At 42.9% G+C, this 21653-nt stretch overlaps 1 protein-coding gene across 5 annotated transcripts in view; it reads left to right on the top strand.

Annotated features, from left to right (window-relative positions):
* Positions 1–21653, top strand: part of EBF2 (EBF transcription factor 2) — a 184078-nt gene that overhangs the window by 109900 nt on the left and 52525 nt on the right. For all 5 annotated transcript variants that reach the window (XM_032389108.1, XM_032389106.1, XM_032389105.1 and 2 more), the window contains one exon: positions 20390–20471. In XM_032389108.1, coding sequence (XP_032244999.1) covers positions 20390–20471 — 82 coding nt within the window. The remainder of the gene's footprint in view (positions 1–20389; positions 20472–21653) is intronic.

The following is a 21653-nucleotide window of genomic DNA, read 5'->3' as shown; positions in this document are numbered from 1 at the left end:
GGATAAACACGAAAATGGAGTTTTCTGCCTTAAAAATATAATAATCACACAATAAATAGCTGTATTGAGTGCCTGCTCTCAGTAAACAGTGTATGAGGTGCTTCAAGTCACCTGGTAAACCCTGATAAAATACTTCAGAAAAAAAGAAAAAGAAATCGCAATGATTAGTTCTCCCCCTAAGTTGAGGGGAGTTGGAGCTAGGACACTGGTTAAGCAAGTCTGTTCTGGAGTCAGGATGCCTGGGCTCATGTCGCTCCTCCACCATCCAGGAGCTATGCGACCCGTGCAGTGCCTTTATCTCTTTATACCTCAGTTTCCTTATCTGTGTAAAATGAAGATATTATAGCTACCCATCTCACAGGATTATTGTGAGTGTTCAAATGAACTACAAGCAGATCACTAGCCAACATTTCAATAAGCATTTAGATAGGCGCATTATTTTCTTTCTTTCTCTCTTTTTTAAAGATTTATTTATTTATTTTGAGAGAGAGAGTGCGCCCGAGCAGGGGGAGAGGTGGAGAGAGAGGGAGAGAATCTCCAGCAGACTCCCTACTGAGCGCAGAGCCCAACGTGGGGCATGATCTCACCACCCTGAGATCATGACCTGAGCTGAAATCAAGAGTCAGATGCTTAATTGACTGAGCCACCCACATACCCTCTTTTTTTTTTTTTTTTTTTTTAGTGGGCTCTGCCTGGGCCCCTCAGCCTTGGGCCCCACTGATGGGATGTGAGCTTCCAGCCTCCGGCCAGGCTCCACCCCTCCTCACACAATGCTGCTAAGGAGAACTCTGCCCTTGTAGACCCAAGACCCCAGGGGGCCCAGCTCCCGGGCACCCCTCCCCCCAAGCCCCGGGCATTCCCTCGCCAGGTGTATTATTTTCAATTGAACTCTCTCTGTACAGTTCTTTTTGAACTAAAAATAATAATACTAACAACTATCATGTATCGAGTGTTGATATGCTAAGCACTCTGTAGATGGGGGCCTTCCACATGGCGGGTTCATCTTGGAAAGCAGGGACTGTTTCCTGGTGTGTTTGTGGTCCCACCAAGTCTGGTCTACTTCCTGGTGGAAGAGGTTTGTCCTCTAGTTCATTTCCAGTCTCCATCTCCAAGGTGAAATGTGTCGAATAAGAGCAAATGAAAAGTCTGGGGGGTCTCTTTCTTCTGCAGCAAGAACTAAGACTTAATGCCCATGATGACCAGGTATCTAAAATGTTGTTCTCTTCCTACAGCCTGTGGAAATCACCATGTGCATCTTGGATGCCAACCCACCCCACGAAAGCAGGGTAAAGATTTTAGGAATCCATGCTAACTGTGCATTTTTTTTTTTTCCTAACTGAATTCATCCTAAAGAAAAACATTCACGCCTACCGGATTCTAACCCATTTCTGACCGTTTCTAACAGTTTGGTTACAGTTGTACAGAGAAGGGGACAAGCCTTCTTCCTTTATACAATGGGCATGATTCCTTCTGTTTCCATTTGTATGGAATGGAAGCAATACATTCTGGTCTTTTCCTGAGACAATGCAGGCCAGGTTCTATTTTTGACAAGGTTTCTTATCAGAGTTACGGAACTCTTCTGGAAAAATAGAGCATTTCTCAGAGAAGGAAAGAAAGCCCACAGTACTTGACACACTTTCCTTGTAGCTGTGCCGTAATAACAACAATATCATGTAAACTCACTCTGTTTAGGATTTAAGTTCCAATTGAGTGCTTTTCAGTCTGGTATGTAAAAATGACTGTTGTGAGGCCATAGTAGCGTGAATCACAGCAATCCTCCCCGTTCCTCTCCCCTGCCCCCTCTTCTACTACTCAGAAGGGAAGGTTCCCCGGGAGGTTTAATGCACACCAAGAATAGGACGGCTCACCCAGGAGTTATCCACCGAGGCAGAAAAGTGCCTACTCTTTGCTACTGTTAGGTTCTTTGCATCTTTAACTTTCTAGAATAATGGAAATTCTTTCTAGGGAGGAACAAATAGGAGACTATATATGTATATGAATTGGCTCATGCCGTGGTGGAGTGGGGTTAGCAAGTCCAAAACCCACAGGGCAGCCTTACAGGCTGGAAATTTGGACTGGGTTGGTGCTATAATCTTGAAGCAGAATGTCTTCTCTAGGAAATGTCAGTTTTTGCTTTAGGCCTTCAACTAACTGGCTGAGACCACCCACAACAGGAAGGTAATCTCTTTTCCTTAAAGCTGACTGATTGCAGATGTTAACCACATTCTACAAATAGCTCCACAGCAACACCTAGATTAATGTTTGATTAAATAACTGGGCACTAGAGCCTAGCCGAGCTGACACTCAAAACTAACTATCACGGTCCTGAAACTCTCTTCCTTTTCCTGTATCCGGGGACTTCCAGATCTTCTTGCTGGCCCCAAAGGATCATAGGGACTTCCTTCTTGATTTTGGGGGATTTCTGATCTGGTGGAAGTCCTCTTCTCATACCCTCTGGGTAGTTTGGTGAAACTCGATGGCTCCAAAGGTCATGAACAGAACTTTCTAGCATACTTCTCAAGTCTTATAGGCAACAATAAACGATTGCCTGGGTTGATGGTGCTCAAATCTCTTGGGAAATAGCCTGGAAATGTGGGAGGGACTCGTACCTCTGTGAGTTGGTAGAACATGTCCGGGGAGTCAATGAGCGTCATGGAGAGTGGGACCAATGCACACTTTCTGACTAAATGAAAACCCTAATATGGTGAACTCTGAATCAGAGAAGGGGAATGCCTAGAGAGAAAGCCATGTCTCCTTTGCCAAAGTCGAGGTATAAAGACTGATGTTCCACTCACAGAGGCACAAGTCTTATCCACCTCTTCACGCGATTCCCCCAAGAGACTTGATCACCATCCAGTCCAAACACTAGTGTCCTGCTCTTAGCAAGACTTGAGAAGAGCACCAGAAAGACAGGAGAGGTGGGGGTGGGTGGAGAGACTGCATTGGCCTTCCTTTGCAATACCATCTACAGTGGGTGAGCCAGCCTGCCTTTGACTCAGTCCCAGAGCATTCACAGAAACCCTTGACTTCTCAACCAGGTGGCCACGTGGAGAGGATGAAGGGGTCCTCCTCCCACTTTGCATTGTGGCCTTGGTACCTGGGGGCATGCAGCTGGTGGTCCTGCCTCACAGTAGAAGGACTCTCTTCGCCCCTCTGAGCTGACCGCCTGTTTGAGTCAAGAACTCCTTAGGGCACCTGTTAGGTAGGGTGGTTGAGGAATACTTGGCAGTTGTGCGAAGCGGGGAAAGTAAGAGAAACGTTACAGTGAGCAACACACAGGTGCACACGTGCGTAGCAAAGGGGAGTTAAGCCTGCAAGGAATTGGCTGGTACTTGCACGTATCAGTTGGGCTCTAGGAATTTATAATCAGAGTCTGTGATTTTCAAAACCAAAGTATAGGGAGAGTCATACTTGACTTTAAAATGCATTCCCTGCATGGGCTGTTAAAAACACACACAAAAAAACAAAAAAAACCCCTTCCTTTCCATCATGGAAATGAAAAGCTGAGTGCTTTCTCCCTCTCCCCAGATCAGCTAGGAAGGGATTTGGGGCCCCACAGCCCACCATGACTCAGAGGCAGCTGCTCCGAGCCGAGGCTCACAGACCTCCACCGGAGACCGTGCAGAGGCTTGGCCGCCCAGTGATCGGGCCCTGAAGAGCTATTCTGTGTTTCTGGCAGTGCACGCACGCACACACACAAACACACACACACACACACACACACACACACACAGGCTCACTCACTCTTCAAAGGGCAGCTGGTGAAGTGTATTCACAAGGGCTGGCTGAGGTGATGTAATGGTAGGTTAGGGGTGAGGGGGTGGACTCGAGGATTAGTGAGAATCAGGGCCGGCAAATGATAACGTCCACAGCCCCCTTCTGCAAAGTTCCCAGTGCTCTGCCAACACTTTCCTGCACGTCCAAATTTCTGTGGTGGAACCCAGGTCCTGACAACTCCCCAGTTTCCACCCACACCACTCTGACGACCGTCCTCAGCTCGTTTTGTGTGCCCCTGGTTTTCTGAAAAGCCCATTGTTTTCTAGTTAAGAGAGCCTGAGAGAAAACCTGAAATCCACAGGGCTGTTTAGGGATGAAATTTGTTATAATTCTCAAAATTGACAAGTTACGAGGAAAAAAGATGTGTTCGAATTTCCAAAAAGGGGAAACATTCTCAGGGTCTGAGGTGAAAACACTACCAAGCCTTCAGTTACAGGGCCCAGGCGATCCTTTAATTGCCACATTAGGAAAGGGACCAGCATCCCAGGGCTGCTAGAGAGCTGTGAAGAAAGGCCTGGTTTTTGAAACTCCTCTTAAGATTGTCCCCCCAAGGCCAAAGCAGGTGTTTCTAAAGCACCCCAGAAACAGGTCTGGGAAAAGCCTCGGCCCCGAGCTGAAGAGCGAGTTCCTCATTTTCTGTGTGTCTGGTGTGTTTCCGAGCACCAGTGGGCGCAGTCGTGGCTAATAGGGATGCTATAAATGTCACCTTGCTGTTCTGATATTCTGCATGTATGTTAAAGGCACAGAAGAGCTGGATTTACAATGTCTTATGCCAAACTATATATTGCGAGAGTCACAATTCAGGCCTAGACGGCTGATTATCGAACCACAGAACTCCGGGATTAGTCATGCTAATGAAGGCCATTTGGCCCTGTTTTCTCTGTGAACAAAGCTATCTGTGTTGGTTCATTTAATCTAGCATCTATCTGGCAATTATTGATATTAAATTGATTTAGTGTTCCGAAAGATGTTTCAGACACCAAACACAGAACTCCCAGTTTATTTAACAGCTGAATACAGAACATGAATTCCTTCTTGCTGTAATCAGCTCTTGGTTTAACCCCTAAAGTGTAAGCATTGATCTCTTCTTAACTTGGTGACTTAATTACTATCCACGGAGCTCTCCTTCTGTGTCATCTATTCTCTGGAAATGAACAGAGCCCTTTGGGTGGAGGGTTACCTGCGTGGGATCATTTTTCACCGAGTAGAAAGACAATTTGCTAAATGTGTCATGGTTATTTACCGAAGGCTGACGCCATGGTGGGGACATTAACAATCTCTGCTATTTCACAAGAAAGTTCTAAAAGGTGTTTTAAGTTGTTTCCCAAAGCACCTAAGTAATTCTCCCAGCATCTCCCTGAGGTAATACCCAATTTTACAGGGAAGATATGTGAGGGAACGTGTATGAGGGCCGAGAGTAGGCAGTGAAACAAAGAGGTGAAAATACTGTCAGTATTATAGGCAGTAATTGAACACGCTAGCCTTACTCTTAAGTCTTATCCTCTGGGTCACACGGCCTCCTACACTACGTTATTGGTATTAACATAAGCATGGGAGATTAATTTTATAGATCACATGAGAAGTAGGTGACATTTATCTTCACTTTTCAATGAGTCATCTCATTACGAGAAGGGTAAACATTCAGCCCAGGTGAAAATAGTCGAGTTAAAACCAAAATGAGTCCACTAATTTTGGGGAACTGCTTTATTGCTTTTTAAAATTGTAATATAAAAGTCCATCTGCCCAGCTTTGTTCACCAAAAAAGGCTTTGTTATTATAATCGTGGCCAGCTTCAAGATAGAATATATTCCTCACAAAATCATAAGCCTAAAGATGAGGACAAACTGTGAAAGACCGTGAACTACACCTGGGCCTCTCAGTTGGATGATATCTTAAACTTGAACTTAAGTACCCCCCTCACCCCCGACTCAAGACCCTGGATAACAAAGCAGGGAGATGGAAACACATTTTGATCAGTTTAGAACCTGCAGTATCTAAAGAAAACTTAAAGCTGTCATGTTCCTGGGAGTGATGATATCTTTTTCTTAGAAAATGAAGAACTTTAGACGTGGACCGGATGCCTAGCTGCTAGCTCAGCGGGGCTTAGCTGTAATCACGTGGGCAAGCCGAGGGACAGCGTGCTTTTTTCCTGTTCTGTCATATTTCAATGCAGGATTCTACCAGGAGGAATGGTAGAATTGTAGCTTCAACTCAGGACTAATGTGCAGCCAATAAATTCTGACTCATGCATGAGCCAAGATGACTTTCTCCTGACGGTGTTGGGCCAGAGGTATTTCTGGGCCATTTCTGGGGGTGGCGATCTTGCTGATGGCTTTGCCAGGGAGAGACTGGCATTGGACCCCTGGCGTCCGAGTCAGCAGAAAACGCTGGGCTGGAAAGAGCTGCCTTTCTCCCAGTGTGGCTGTGCGACCTTCCATTCTTCTTCCCCAGGGAGCTGCGGCCATGGCTTTCCCATGCTCCTGGATCCAGTCCTACTGCTTGCTTGAGTCCTGGCAGCTCCCTGAGAAAGCAGAACAGGCCCTGTGGCCTCTGAGTGAAGGGCTGAGATGTTTTACTTCCAGGTCAGCTGCTGACTCCCCAGGGGAAGTAATTTTTTTCTTTAATGGCTGCATCCCATTATCTACCGTATGGGGAGAAGCCACAAACTCAACTCTAAGCTTTGGGGTGGGGAAGGCTCATATGGATAAAACCAAGTCTCTGGATTTTGCAGATTATTGAATATGGAGCTTGTCAATTATCTAAGGCTTTCTTCCCCTTGTGATGCTAAAATTTTAGCCATTTATTGAATTCTCTGCCGTATTCCAAAAAGAACTTCCAATAATCCATTTCAAAGGCATTTGACTTATCGGCACTTACTTTGTTTTGGAGGGTGAGAAAGCCAATGGCACTGAAAGCCTCAACTGAGTTTTGGGGACTAGATGCAACTTTTATATACCTTTCATGTTACCCTATTTCATGTGCAGGCACACACGTGCGCACGTGTGTGTGTGTGTGTGTGTGTCTGTTGTGTATTTTGATGCAGCAATGATATCTGTTCTGGTGAAAGAAATGAGTGGTTGAACTATTAAAGTTTAGGGTATCTGTAGATACCAAATACCCTCACGATCTTTTTCTCAAGAAAGGTTTTCCTTATTCGAGGCATCGTGATTATATCATCTCAAGCGAATGTACTGTGTAGACACATATCCTACTACACCCAGCTGTGAGAACAGATCTTATTTAGTGAAGGGCAGGAATAAGTACCTAAAATCAACTCTCGTCTTTAGAAAGGGCCTGGACTTGTAAAACACTGCATATCATAAAACTGGGTTAAAAAAAGAAAAATGATTTTCATTAGTTTAGAAGTTATTTGAAAAGCTAGAGTTTTGACTAGGCTAGGTCTAGGACTTTTGAAACCTTAAAATGGACTTAGGGTCTTGTTTTAAGCAAACTGGGGCTGACATATGGATGTGACTTGAATCTTCCCCATTCACCTTTAGACTTTCTTTGACCTGGGGGAAGAAGTCCCCGTCACTCAAATCGGGGGGGAAGATTTTATGCCTAGTCTCCATTTTTGAAATAAAGTGACTCCACATAACGTTGTTCTCGGAATCCAGCATACTGAAGAACAATATGATATGGTATGGAAGAGAAAGATTAGGAATGTAGGCTGGCCAAGAAGAAGTGCCAGGGACTGCTTCCGTTCCCGCTGAAGAGTGCTTGAATCTGGTTCCATCAGGAGACTTTTCATTGGAGCCTCTGTTTTTTAAAGAGAAAATGTAAGGAGAATCTACGGGTGCCTGGGTCGCTCAGTCAGTTAAGCATCCAACTCTTGATTTTGGCTCAGGTCATGATTCTCAGCGTCCTGAGATCGAGCCCTGCATCACACATCATGGAGCCGGTTTAAGCTTCTCTCTCTCCCTCTCCCTCTGCCCCTCCCCACCTAAAAAAAAAAAAAAAAAAAAGGAGATTCTAGTTATCTACTCACGGGTGAAGTGAGAACCGATAGTTAGTGGCCTTTGTGAGAAAACCAGAGTTAGTACAAAATGCAGTGGTATTATAGAGAATGAAGAAAAGTAGAACAGATAAAAAATCTCTTCATGGCATTTAAAGCAAGATTTCATTTTTGGTACTAAGATTTGGAAATTTCGGAAAAGTTAATGATACCCGTAAAGTAAATAGAGGTTTTAGAATCAGCAAAGTTTGAATGAAAAAAAAAGACCAATCAGAAATAATGAATGCCTGATTCCTGGAACCTCATGTAGATATAGGGGTTGGGTTGAGATTAGACTAATGTCATCATATTCTGCTACACTGACAACACTCTGGAATATTATTAGCTTTATCTGGATGCCTGTTGTATCAAATTCTTGACCTGATTTTTGTCCCAGTTTCTCTTTTATATCATTTAGGTTTAGTTCTTCCTTTAAGAAAAAAAAAGTTAAAAAAAATTGTAATGAAAGTCGGCTGACTCTACTATGAGTAATATAAGAAAATCTGTTTTGCTAAGGGAGTGACAGCATATTGAAATACCTAGTTTTATATTTTTATGTGGGTTTGGCAAATGCAGTCTGAAAGTGGCTAATATGATACCCGACCTGGTGTTAATAGCCAATGATAATTCCATATGTACCACCTGCTACCTGTCAGGTTACACTTTCTTTCTTTTTTCCTTTTTTGGCATGAAGGTTACATTAACTGTGAATACGGGTCTTCGTGGCTAGAGTGGAGGCAAGCTGTCGTACTTTTCAGATGAAGTAGATCTTTGATGTCATTATCATCTTGGCTTCTTTTCTTCGGTCACCCTTCTTCCCAATTCACCCTCTGCCCCCCACCCTGACAACTTTTATGTAGCCCTTAAGCAGCACAACATGCCATCCTGAATTTGGGAACAGGGAGAGAGAGGGAAGGAGACAGAATGAATCACAAGAATAAACTAGACGTGATGTTCATGGGGGAAAATCTTTCTACTAAAAAATAAAATTAGAGAAATTTCCTGGAATGTATATATGAGGGGAAAAACCCATTAGCCAAGGGCGATGTGGATTTGTTAACTAATTGCTCTACACCTTAGTGTTTAAATGCCGCAAAGTCGTTTCTCTTTCTCCCTAGTAACTTGTCAGGAATGTCTCAAAACCTAACTCCACATGGGTTACAACTGCTTCCTCTCGGCTCTGTCCCACGGGCATATTTTGAAATTGGCTGGGTAAAGCTGAAGAAAATATCCAAAAAACCCAAAACCGAAACCAAATCACTTGTCTCTCCATATGTGGGGCTTGACTGGGTGACCTTCTGGCTCTTTTTCTCTCTAAGCTCTGCTGCAGATAAGATGTAGCATGCTAGGTCCAACACAATACATTAAAACGATTTTTCTTGAAAGGTGAAGACGTTATTAAGGATTTCCATGGCCATTCACGTATTTTTTTGAAAGAAAATAATTTTAGCCTCTTATTCGTATTATTATTCCAGCTGTTATTATTATGTTCCTTCTGCATAACTATGAAAGACACAGAAAGCTCCCTTTCTTTTAGGCTTTTAAAAATCCTCCTACACTGGTTAATCTCTTCAGGTTGGAAACCAAAGGCAAACGCTACGGTCTGGCTCAGAAAAACTGTCCAAATGTCTTATGTTTCCAAACTATCCAAGTAACAACATTGCTTAGCTCAGAAAAATTGTTGCACTTTTTCCAGGTGCTTTCAAAATATTTTTCTCAGTCTGGTTAGTCACGGCAATAACCCCATAACATAGCTGGAGTCTAAGGTACATGCCTCTTGGGGCAGAAGCAGAAGCTGCCCCTTGCTTTGACCCTCTGGCATCTGCTCCTGACTGTGGCCACAGGCCTCTGAGAGTACTCCTAAATTTTCATCTCAACTCCTAAAATTAGCTTATATCCTTGCTTTGTCAAAAAAAAAAAAAAAAAAATGTTGGCTGACTAGTAACGAGGAAGTACCTGGTAACAAACCTGGGAAAATCGTTCCCCGTTCTTTAGAAGAAGTTGCTATTTTGTGTAGAGTCACCATAAAAACCTAAACTCCAGGGATAGACAGCCAGGCACGTTTCAAGTGGCTCTGCTCGTTTGGCCTACCAATCTTTTGGCTGCTGATATTAGTGATTTAGCTGAGCGGGAGGGCCAAGGAGCTCTCTATTTCTCCGAAGTTATATTTCTCATCTCTTTGAAAGTTTGATCGCTTCCCCTGCCAGAACATGCATTTCCCACTTTGTTTTTCTAGGTTCGTTCTCAATTTGCGTCACTATTTGTTAAGCTTGCCTTGGCCTTCCAGATTCCTGCCGAGCCTCAAATTTTCGAGCAACGTATCTACCCATACCTTGATTCTCCTGATCCTGGTTTATTTTTTGGGCCAAAAATCGAGCTTCGTGCTTGCTTGCAAAACTATACAGTTTCCCATTTTCAAGAGTGCAGATGCATACGTTTCTTTGAGACTGTACTCTTCAGCATTAAAGAGGGACCCTTCATTGTAATCATTACTGAATGGATACAGTACTAATGGAACTTAATTGTTTCCACTAGATGGATCTCGGGTGTTTTTGGCAGCCAAAATGAAAATGATTCCAAATACCATCAAAGGGGCTTATAAGCACCCAGCATGCACAGAGTGTTTTGATATACAGTGGAGTGTTAATATCATTATCTCTCCTAATACAACATACGGTTACTTTAATCCTCTCCCGCCTCTGTGATCTTGGAAGATCCGACGGATAGAAGGCAAAGAATAAAACATTATATACAAGGAGACAAAGGGAGAATTAGTCCCCATCCTCTGAATGCGATTTTTTTGATTGTTTGAATGTTGGCTTCAAATATGTACCTTTATCAATACTGACTTCTGTATCTTCCACGCTAGTTTGAGTTTGTATGCGACATCAAACATACCTTTTCACACATGTTCTTTCCAGATTTTTTTTAACACTTACTTAGCAGTTTATAGAAGGAAGTGAATGATCTCCTCAAGCTGCTTACAAATTAAAAAAAAATCTGTGCTTATTAATTATGCAGGATTAGTCTAATTATAATTCAGCAAATTAATTAGCGACAGAAGGTGTTCTGAAACATTGGAGTACATTTGCATGTTAAATGGAGAGGCTAGTCTGTAATATATGTAAATTTATGCATGGCTTCATAGTTTAATTTAAAAATTTGCAGCTGCATATGGTATGGGAGCAGGTGAAAAGTCAGTTTTAGTTTAATGATGCTAACAAACATTGGATGATGTCCTGTCTTAGCAAGAGAATGCACTCATATCTGCTAATCTACAACTCTGTCATAAGAATATAGCATTACATAGATGCTCAAACTCAAGGTCATTAGTGAGTGGACCCATAGGTGCAATAAGTATAAAGCTAAAAACTGCAGAGAGAAAGCGATGATAGGAGGGACCCAAACTCTGAACTTTGTTCGCCACTTTATCCAGGAGTGCATATTGAGTCAGTCAGCCTTAGTTTCAGGAAAGTAACATTCCAGCCTGTGTAAAAAGGGATATCTTTTTGTCTGACTGTTATCTACTCCGGCAGGTATAAAAGAGTTGTCCAACCTTGATTCCCTTTCCAAATACTCACATTTGCACTTCATTTCAATTTCCTGGAGCCGTGGGAAAGTTATTACCAAGTTATGAATTAATGGTAGGGTAGAGAGTTTTACACATTGGCCTCAACCATCTGGCAAAACAGTAAAACCAGCGGACCAGGCAGCAGCAAAGGGCTCTTGGTGTAATTGGTGTTCACTGCTCAGCCTAGCATAGACGAGCTTCACAGGGAGGGCAGAGCACCGGGAGGGGGAGGGGAAGGCTGCACAAGGGGAAAAGGGGCACTAAGGAAATAGGACGGTAAGGACCCATTAAGCTGATGGCTGGCTAATAACTTCATTTCTCTCCTTCACCTGAGTAGTCGTGGCATTAGAAAGGGAAATAGATTTGTATTCCAATTCTGAAGTCTCACAGAAAGATGCTTCCTGAAATCAGTTGGTAACATGCTCAGTTTCCCTCTTTTTCCCTTTTCTTGATCAGAAGGGAGAGAAAGGGATAGGGCCAAAGAGAGGATTCGGGTTAAAAACAAAACAAACAAACAAACAAACAAACAAAAAGGAAAAGATGGAACTGCGCACATTGCAAAGAGCCCTCCAAAGACATTTTACAAGAACAATTGGAATTACAAACATGCTCTTCATATTGTATTTCATTCCAATTCAAGCCCAGAGAGTTCAATTATTATTTTCATTAATGGTGTCAGACTTTCATCCGAGTGCAAAAACAAGGACTTTTCCTTGGAGATTTTTTTTTCCTACCAGCCTCATGTTGTCAAGTAATGGAATTCAGGAGAGTGAAGATGTCTGTCTGACTACAGAAGAAAAAAATATCCCAACATATAACCCCAGGTCCTAGGGAACTAGAGTGCGTTACTGGTCAGAAGTGACTGGAGAATCAAAGTGGCCCCTTGTTTATGCACCTCGGTGACGGTTGCTAGTCAATTGTTTGCCACTTGAGCTATGGGAGATACTCACTTCAGAACAAATCATGAAACGAAGTCTATCAATACGGAGTCAGAATTACACGGTGGGGGAAGTCGCTCCCTCCCTTTGCCTAAGTGAATACAGCAGATCCACTCCTGAGGCAGCGTGTTTGGTAATGAAGGATCTGTTGCCACACTGAAATGCCACTTCCAGGAGCTTGTCATTGGAGTGAACGCCGAATAGAATGTGATTTGATGGGGCCTGCTGCCAGGTAGGAACCAAATGATTTTGCCTGACCACAGTTTACTGAAAACAGTGATGAGGATCTTGACCCAACGCCTTCTGCTGTTCCTCGTTTCCTGCAATCTGTTGTAATAGATTCAATGGCATAGTCTTTTTTTTTCCTTTGGAAAACATCTCTCCCTAAAAATCAAGGGAAAGACTTTAATATTGGACAGATAAACAATGCAGAGAGAACCAGATTTGAATTTATGGCACCTCCCTCTGGTATAATTTTGTTTGGAAAATGGGCCATTTTAAAAGGTGGTGGGGAAGTAGGGGCAGTTCAGGGGAGGGTGGCAGAAGCATGCCTAGTGAAAGGTGAGGGAGCTGACTTACTACGTCCCAGGTGTTTACCCAAACACTTTGCATGGGTAACTAATCCTCACTACTGGCCTAGAGGATCATGTTACAAACTGAAGCTCCTAATTTTTACACTAAATACTAAGCAAGCAAATAATAATAATAATAATGCAGAAGCCTTGGCATCATGTGGAAATAACTTGGTAGGGATGCCCCAATGAGCTGCCCACATAAAAGACTGAAATTATCTGCCGCCAAAGAAATTAACTTGCTGGTCTATTTAAAAATGTCCAAAGGAGGAGAGTCTCCTCTGTCCCTTGGGTAATGCTTTCAAAATTTAGCTTGGTGACTTGACTCAGAAAATGTTTTCCAAGACTTAATTCAACTTCTTAGGTTACACATTTGACTTCCAGCCTTTTTTCCCCTGTAGTGTTGATAGACAAATGGCTTTGAATCTTCCTCATCCACTCAGGGCAATCTCTGACATTCTTTTTGTAGAGGGCTGCAGCTCTTTGGGCCCTGTCGTCTTTGGAGCAGATGGGTTCTTGAGACGGCCTGTTTTCCGGTATCTGATAGACTTGTTTGCCTTCTTCCACACACTCCAAAATAGCCACCGAATTTTCAGAGAATGTGGGCCCTGATAGGAATTATAGACATTTTCGTTTGATTGCTTGTTTTGTTTTGTGACATGAAGAATGATTTCACTCTCATTTCCAGAGTGTAAGATGAAGGACGTGACATGATCCCCCATGTGGATCAATGAGGCCGTAGTTCCCCAAGTAGTGTGTCCTATCTTTTCCTTCAAAAGAAGCGTGGCCAAGGTCCCACCAGAGCAATGCTCTCCTACGAATCAGACAAAGCAGACTTCCCCTCCTAGCTCTTCCACTTATTAGCTGTTTGACCTTGGACAAGGAAGCTAACCTGTCTGAGTCTTGCTTATTTCCTCCATAAAATGGAGACATTGATTCTCCTACTCTCAGAGGTGGGTGGATTAAACAAAATTATACATGGTACATAATATGACGTCAATGAAGGTGGGGTATTTCTTTGTTGTTATTATAATCATCATCATAATTAGTCTTTTAGCCATTGGCAGTAAGAGATGTTGAGTGTAGCTGTAAGTAAGAAAATTTTGTGCTTCAAAATTTTCTATAAACTTACATTTTTTGGATCTGAGATGGCCTTTCATTGACATAGTCCAAGTGAATAAGCTTTAATGGTCATAAAACTCTTCCATAGGAATGTCTGTGGAGATTAAAGACTCTGTGCCTACTCTGTTCATGTATTTATACTTACATTTTAAGGGATTGTTTAAATAAATGGATTACATAGAAAATCAGCTTATAAAAATGAGTATTTGATTGAAGCCTAAGAAAGCCAGTCAGTCAAAAATTTTTTAAATTATCTCCCCTTTCCATGGATCTTCTTGAACTTTGTGCTGGCCATCATCTTACCAAGCAGATTCCAAGTACAAAACATTCCCAGATGCCCCATTGTTGAATTTTTAAGGTGTAGCAAGAACCAATGGGGAGTTTGAACTCCCAGAGTCTCTTAATTTTTGTGGACTTCAATGAGAGTCTTCACAAAGCCCTTAAACCTTTGGGCCCTTTCTTACTTGGGCTGACATCTAAACAATCAATAGGGCATGTCATCTTCAAGCCAAGCATGGGGCCCACTGCTGCCCTTCACCTTACTTTGGCTGCCTGGATTTGGATTCTCTTAGAGGCTTTTGGGAGAGGAAAATGTATTCTTTCTGTTGTAGGAAGGTTCAAAGAGGATATCACAGTTAAGACCTAGATTAAAGCTGAAACATTATCATCATGTTTTTTACTGGTCTCAAGTAGAAACCCAGCACATAGGGGGTTTCCTACCTTATAAAACAGAGTGAGCTGCCATGTTGGCCATCCCGAATGAAAAAATGGCCCCAGAGGTGTATCCATCCTGCCTGAGACCCCTCACTCTGCCTAGTCCCCCATAGGATAAAGCTTGACAGGGCCCTGGGAGAGGAGAGGCAGCTGCCCATTTCTTTCAAATATGATTTTATGATCCAGCCTATCCTGGATAGTTTTTAGAGATGATAATTTGATCGTTCTTAGAAATGGTATTATGAGGGTCTTAAGGCAAGGGAGTTATCCTTTTTTCAGAAGCACACACAAACAGTGGAAGGCAATTATATTTTAATTTATTGGACTCTAGAAAAGGAGGGTTAGTAGTTAATCCAGATAAAATGTGTCTTCCTCAAAAATCAATGGACTTAGGCCTTTAAACACCTACATGGTTTGTGAGGCTATATTGAGTCTACATATGGCTCGGACTTCCGGGAGCCAGCCTGCTCATGTGGCCATCACAGCAGAGAGAGAGAGAGAACCAGATATAGCACCCCCTGCTCTTGGCTTTTGGAGAGCACGGGGGTGTTCTCATCTTCATGGTGTGTAACATGTGACCATGGCATTGAAGAAATTATTCCTAGGGTAGGCAGAATTAGATTTTTTTAAGGGAATAAGTTTCAAAGTGAAAGGTATTTTACATATTATTTGGCATAGAGTAAGGTTCTGCTTAATGGTAGCTGTTACTAGTGCTAAGTTCACATTCTTTTGATACACATCCCTGTCTAATCTTTTTCTTGAAAAAAGCTTTCATTGTCTTCCCACAGTGCTTTCCTCAACACTTTTTGTATTGCAATTTTTTAGAAGGCACTATATCTTGGTTTTCAAATGAGAGATGAATTGAATGACCTCTACCACAAATCTGGACAAAATTATGTTGGGTTTTGTACTCATCAGATCATTGGTTATAATTCTGGAATCTGGCATGAATACTAAGTATTTGCCCTTCCTTTGATTTAGAGACAATCCCTCTCCACGTCCCCACCTCTGGACCTTGACTTTGCACCCTATTTGTGCAACTAGTTTGAATCTCAGTTTCTGTTTGGGAAGGGCTCAGGACACATCTAGACCCATCTAGGAACTATCATTCTACTCTTGAACAGTGCTGTGTGTTCCAGTATTCCAGAGATTGGTAGAGAAAGAGATTTCTGTGTGGCTGGGCAGTCCCCTGTAATTTTAGACCCATATTCAGGGGTCTCCAGATTCCTCTCAGAATCTGAAACAGCATATTTTGAATGGTTTGGTTGTGTGTTCCATGAGGGCAAAGATTTGGTCCATCTTATTTGCCATGGTGTCTGAACCTTCGTGGAGGGTACTGTATACTTCATAATTGCTCAAATGGGTAAATAAATGAATTCAGCAAGTATTTTCATTAGTAGGCATTTACTTCCATGCAACTATCTTTGACCTAGTGTTTTCCTCTTGGGATGCTATAGTCCTCTCACTCTTCAAGAAACCAGAATCCTTCATGTTGTTTTTTTCCTTTCCTCCCTCTCTCCCTCCCTCCTTCTCACCCTCCATCTTCTCTTCTCTTCTCTTCTCTTCTCTTCTCTTCTCTTCTCTTCTCTTCTCTTCTCTTTTCTCTTCTCTTCTCTTCTCTTCTTCTCTTTCCTTCCCCTCCCCTCCCCTTCCCTTCACTCCCCTCCCTTCCCCTCCCCTCCCCTCTTCTCTTCTCTATTTCTTTCTTTCTTTCTTTCTTTTTTTCTTTCTTTCTTACTTTCTTTCTTTCCTTTTCTTTCTTCTTTCAGACCATTTTCTGAATTTTTAAAAACAGCTATATTGAGATATAATTTACATACTATAAAGGTCACTTATTTAGTGTGTACAGTTCAGTGGCTTTTAATATATTCACAGAGTTGTGCAACTGTCATCACAATCTAATTGGTTCAGGAAGCATAGACTGCCAGATGGAGCTTGCTGTGAGAAAGACCCAGGTTCAAATCCTTGTTTCTGCTATTTACAATCTGTGTGATCTTGGGCAAATTTTTTCAATTTTTGGTGACTTTGTTTTTTCTAGCTGTGAAATGATTCATCAGTCGTACAGTTGTTGTAAGAAAAAAATGACGCATTGTATATGAAGCACCTATACCTAGCCTCAGGGTAAGGCACAGAGTAGACACTTGGCAATCTTTCTTTCCCTTCCCTCTGTGACCCCTGTAACCTTCAGCTGCTGGACCAACACAGGATAGTGAGCAGGGACAGAGATGTCTCTGATAGGTGATATTCCAGAGCCACCTTCTCCTGCCTCAGAAGCATGTGGAAGGGAGCCTAAGACAATGGTTGTTCAACAGTTTGCCTGTCAAGCCTGGGGAACTGCCTGCTCTGACCAAGGCATCACCCAAGATGCCCCACTGTCCACCAATCAGCTGTCCCTGCTTATTTTTTCCCCACTATCTTTGACCTATCTCTCAGAAAACCCTGCATACACCCCACTTGGACTGCAGTAAATCATAGTCTTTTTGTCTTCAGTGGTTTCTTCCATCAGTGTAGCCATTTCTGGAGGGCTCTCAACTCTACATACTTTTCTTCGTCATCATAGAATATTAATATTGGAAGAACCCTAGAGATAAGCCAGTTAAACCCAGTTGAATAAACTGAGGCCCAGAGAAGTGAGCGAACTTGGTTACATAGTTGGCGCAGGTCAAGACTAGAATACTGTCAGCATGTCATAAATATCTGTGGAGTGAAGAAATGCCATTTGGTGCATTACATCATCTCAGCTGACCTAGGATCCAGGTTGCAATGTGCTGGCTTGAGTTCACATTTTGATCCCACCTCTCTATTCCTCTGCATCTAGAGAACAAGGATAATCCTGTTGTTGGTGGTGTTCAATCCTAAGGAATGAGATCAGAAGCCTTGCAAAGTGTACTGCACTAAGTGGTTATAATATTTATGTGGTCAACATTGTTTGGAGAAAGTGGAAATAACAACTTCCATCCTGATGAGAATCTGCACATTTGGTCTGAATCTTGCAATTCATTTGGGTTTCCCGTTTCTGAGTGCAGAGCGCTGACATTTTCCAGGCAGCTCTGGCTTCGGAGGGATCCAGACCCAGGGGATTTGTTCCCTGCAAGTCACCCTGTGGTTAATGGGTGGTATAGTTAGTAAAGGGTTCTGTATCAAGCCCCTGAGCATGGTGGGTGGAGGGGGGGTGGAAGGGAGAGAGGTAGAAGACAGCAGTAAAAGCAAGAGAAAAAATTGGAGATAGCAGTAAACCCCCAGGATTCCTTTAAATTAATTTTTAAGTTCACATATAAAATATCCAGGCCATAATTTTTGGAGCTAGCTATTTAGAAAGTTATGCCTTCCTTTAGAAAGCAGTATACAATGTAAGAGAATTTTTTCTCTCTCTCTCCCCCCGCATATCCCCCACCCCCCCCACTCTGTTCCCCTTTGTGAACAGAAGGTTATATCCTTAGTATGCAGGGACTAGGCAGGTTACAGACTCAGATCCCAGGCCAGGGAAAGAGTCAAAACTTTCCACCCAAAGAACTGATGAGCATCCTAATTGAAACTGAATCGAGCCTTTCAGCAGGCCCCTTGTTTCCCTAAATCAATTTGATTTCATGTAAACATGTATTTCTTCTGCACTTTTCCACCTACCACACCATGCATATAACAATGCCTTCGTGAACATTAATGTTTTTGCCAGATACATTTTAGAGAAAGGGTTGGGTAGGTAAGGGAAAGTATCACCCACCGGGAGTGCGTTCTAAGGACCTCAGTCCAAGCAAAACTTTCCTCAAATCAAGGACTTGGTAAGAAAAAGCACTCACTTTGGTTTTAGGAGGGGAAAAGGTGTAAATCACGCTTGGGGGTGCTGGAGGATAGATGTGGTGTGGGAGGGGGGGCTATTGTTTGGAAGGAGACTCGAGTGAGCAAAAAGCAAGTTTTAAGCATATCCTGAGAGCATCTTCGTGAGTTGTGAGTGGCTGTAGCTGCCTCTTCTGTGAATGTACAAGGGCAAGAATATTGCCCCTTACAAAAATAAAATGTTTGCATTCTGATCAACCTCTGATTGCTACCGGCAGGCAGACGTTTCGCTGCACGTTAGGAAGCGAAGGCAGGTTGTGAATTTGAACACTGCATAAAGCAGTGCAGAGCAAAAGGGAAAAAAAAAAAAAAAAACAACCCAGCGTGGAGCGTTTCTCTGCGCCGTCACTCCGGAGGTAGCTCGGGGAGCTCGGGTGAAGACCCTGATACCTTCATGGCACAGGAAGTCCTGCCTCACCTCCCGGCCCAGCCAAGATGAAAAGAGAGAAGTGAAAAGCAGATGTTATAACATCATGAAAAAAATTTTAGCTGTTATTTCCAAATTCACAATTCACAGCCCACCTTTATTCGTAGATAGGGGTCAGGAGCGCTTGGCCAAATATTTTTAGCAAATCTAGAGTAAAACAGCCTCAAATACAGAAACCATTTTGAAGAACACGGTTCCCATTCTCTCTTCCTTGATCGCTTACTGTTTATCTTTCCATCAGATTTTTTTTTTCTTTAAGTGCTAAATACAATTAACTGGAGCGCTCTCCAATTCTTTTGTGTGATTCTTAAAAAAATAAAAATAAACAGAAGGTCACCATGAGAGCATCTTACCAGCCGTTGCTTTAAAATAGAATTTTTGGAAGCATTGTTGATTTCTACTTATTTTTGTTGGTAAATCCTGGAGAAAAAATGTATATCTTTTCCTTTAAAGTTCTAATTCAAGGCATGGATGTGAGAGTTCTGGAGGGACTTTGGGACTGCGGTAAAATTTCGTTGTCATAGTAACAGAAAGGGAAATAGGCCTAGCTCACCTGGGACTTTAACACTGCAAAAGCCGGATTTTTTCTTTTTTTTTTTTTTTTAAGGAAAAGGACTCTGCAAGTGAGTTAAATGAAAAACTTATTGTGGTTTGAAACAAAATCCCAAACATTAAAATAGGTAAATGGCTGAAAAGGCCACCTCTGCCATTTTTCTGGTTTGATGTAGTTGTCTGATTAAAGATGCCCAATTTTAAAATTGCATAAATAGTTTTATTTCAGAGACGGCTGGCTTAAAAATATGCCTTATGATGAATGATAACCTCAAACCATGATTCGGTGCCTTTGTATTTTCCTGGGTAATGTACAGAAGGTCTGAGAGGACATTCACAACTTGTTATTAGTCATAAAGACCCCAGTGTGTACCTGCACAGGCTGTCCTGCCTTTGGATGGCAACGTACTGTTTTCTGATTTTATATACATTGGTTAAAAAGACCAGGGGCCCTTTGTGTGTGAGGGTACACATGTGAGGTGTGTGAGCACGGAGGTGCGTGTGGCCAGGGGAAAGCCACATGCGTGAGAAACCCTGGGATTCTGGGTGAAGTCTTGCCATTATTTACCCTGGAGCAAGACATTTTTACACGGCAGGAGTCACTGCTGCTTTGGAAGTCTGATTTTTGGGAGACAGAGTGTCCTTGCAACTCGGGGGTGGGTATACAAACCAGAGCCCAGCTTGTGACCCGCTTCACAATCCTCAAATCGCAAACATCCGAATCTGCAAATTGCAAAGGGTCAGCGGTGTTCCTTCCCAGGCAGGGCCGGCTGAAATTCCCCAGATGGGAAATACAATCCCTTTCCAATCAAATCTAATATAATGCAGATCTATTTTCTCTTAAAAAATGTTTACTCCAAAATGTAACACATTGCTTTCTCTTCACAGATTCTTTCTAAAATTTTTCCTCAAGTGCAATCAGAATTGTTTGAAAACAGCGGGAAACCCGAGGGACATGAGAAGGTTTCAGGTAAGGGGCCTGCAGTTCTTCCCTGTTAAGTGAGTCATTCTGTTTTCTCTCTCTTTAGCACTTTCTTTCTTTTTTCCTTTCTTTTCTTTTTTTTTCTTAGAAAACATTATTCATGGACGCTGCTAACAATAAAGATGACTCTAAATGATATCCCTCATCTGATAGTATTGAGGGCTTCTGCATTTTGTAGTGTTTAGGCCTCTCGCCTCTGTTGCCAAGGCCCGAGGGGAGGGGCACCAACCCAGGCTGGAGATTTGATTTTCAGCCCGCAGGCTGCCCTTCACACACACAGCTGCCCACAGCAGGAACCGTGTTCTTGATATTCAGCCACCTTGGGATTTTTCAAAGCAGCTTCTCTGTGCTTTCTGCAAGCAATAGCCTCTTCCCTTCCTTTGCCACCGATTAACCATGCAGTGGTCTCTCTCGGAGTCTCTGGGAAAGCAGCGGCCCAAACAGCCGTGGTTACTTTAAGATCGCAGCATGACAACAAGACCCACGGGACAGTGACCCAGCTGCCGGGCAGTTAAATCTGCCACCGGTTTCATCACCCTTGCCACTGATGTACTGAGGATACGAGCTAATAAAAACACAGAGAGAGGCAAAGTGTGTCAGGTTGGAGATGAGAGGAAGTGCAGTCCCCCTTGGCCCCCTTCCTTAATCTTTGAAGGACCCATATTTAATCCGCCAAAAGGCTTTCCTGCCATTCATACACCCCACCTAAATACAGAGCGCTCCCTTCCCCGTAGAAACATGGAAAACATGTTAAACAATAGCATTCAGGCTTGAGACTTTAAAAAAAAAAAAAAGTCTGGCAGCCACGGGAGGGATGGGGATGATTAGACTCGTGTTTTGGGTGGGAACAGTGAGGTTCTGGGGGTTTTGTAACTCGCCTCGAATCGCAGGAAGGATGCGGTGGAACCAGGAACCGGGAGGGTCTGTCTGGTCAAACCCCTTCCACCAGACCACGAGTTTGCACTGTGGACAGCTGCTAAGTGGATGCCTTGCTGTTGACTTTTTGAAATTCTTCGTAATTTCAGAGACCGGAGTCACACATACTCATTGGGCACAGGACTGCACAAGTAACGGGGCTGCTCCTGCCAGCCACCCGGAGAGCTTCTGGGGCTTAGGGACAGAGTACTTCAGGAGTTCACGGGGGGAGGTGGGCGCACACAAGGTGAAAAA

The sequence above is a fragment of the Phoca vitulina genome, unplaced genomic scaffold (assembly GCF_004348235.1).
Source record: "Phoca vitulina isolate PV1807 unplaced genomic scaffold, GSC_HSeal_1.0 scaffold53, whole genome shotgun sequence".
Taxonomy (NCBI): Eukaryota; Metazoa; Chordata; class Mammalia; order Carnivora; family Phocidae; genus Phoca; species Phoca vitulina.
Note: the sequence above shows the minus strand (reverse complement) of the source record. Positions and strands in the feature narration are given on the sequence as shown.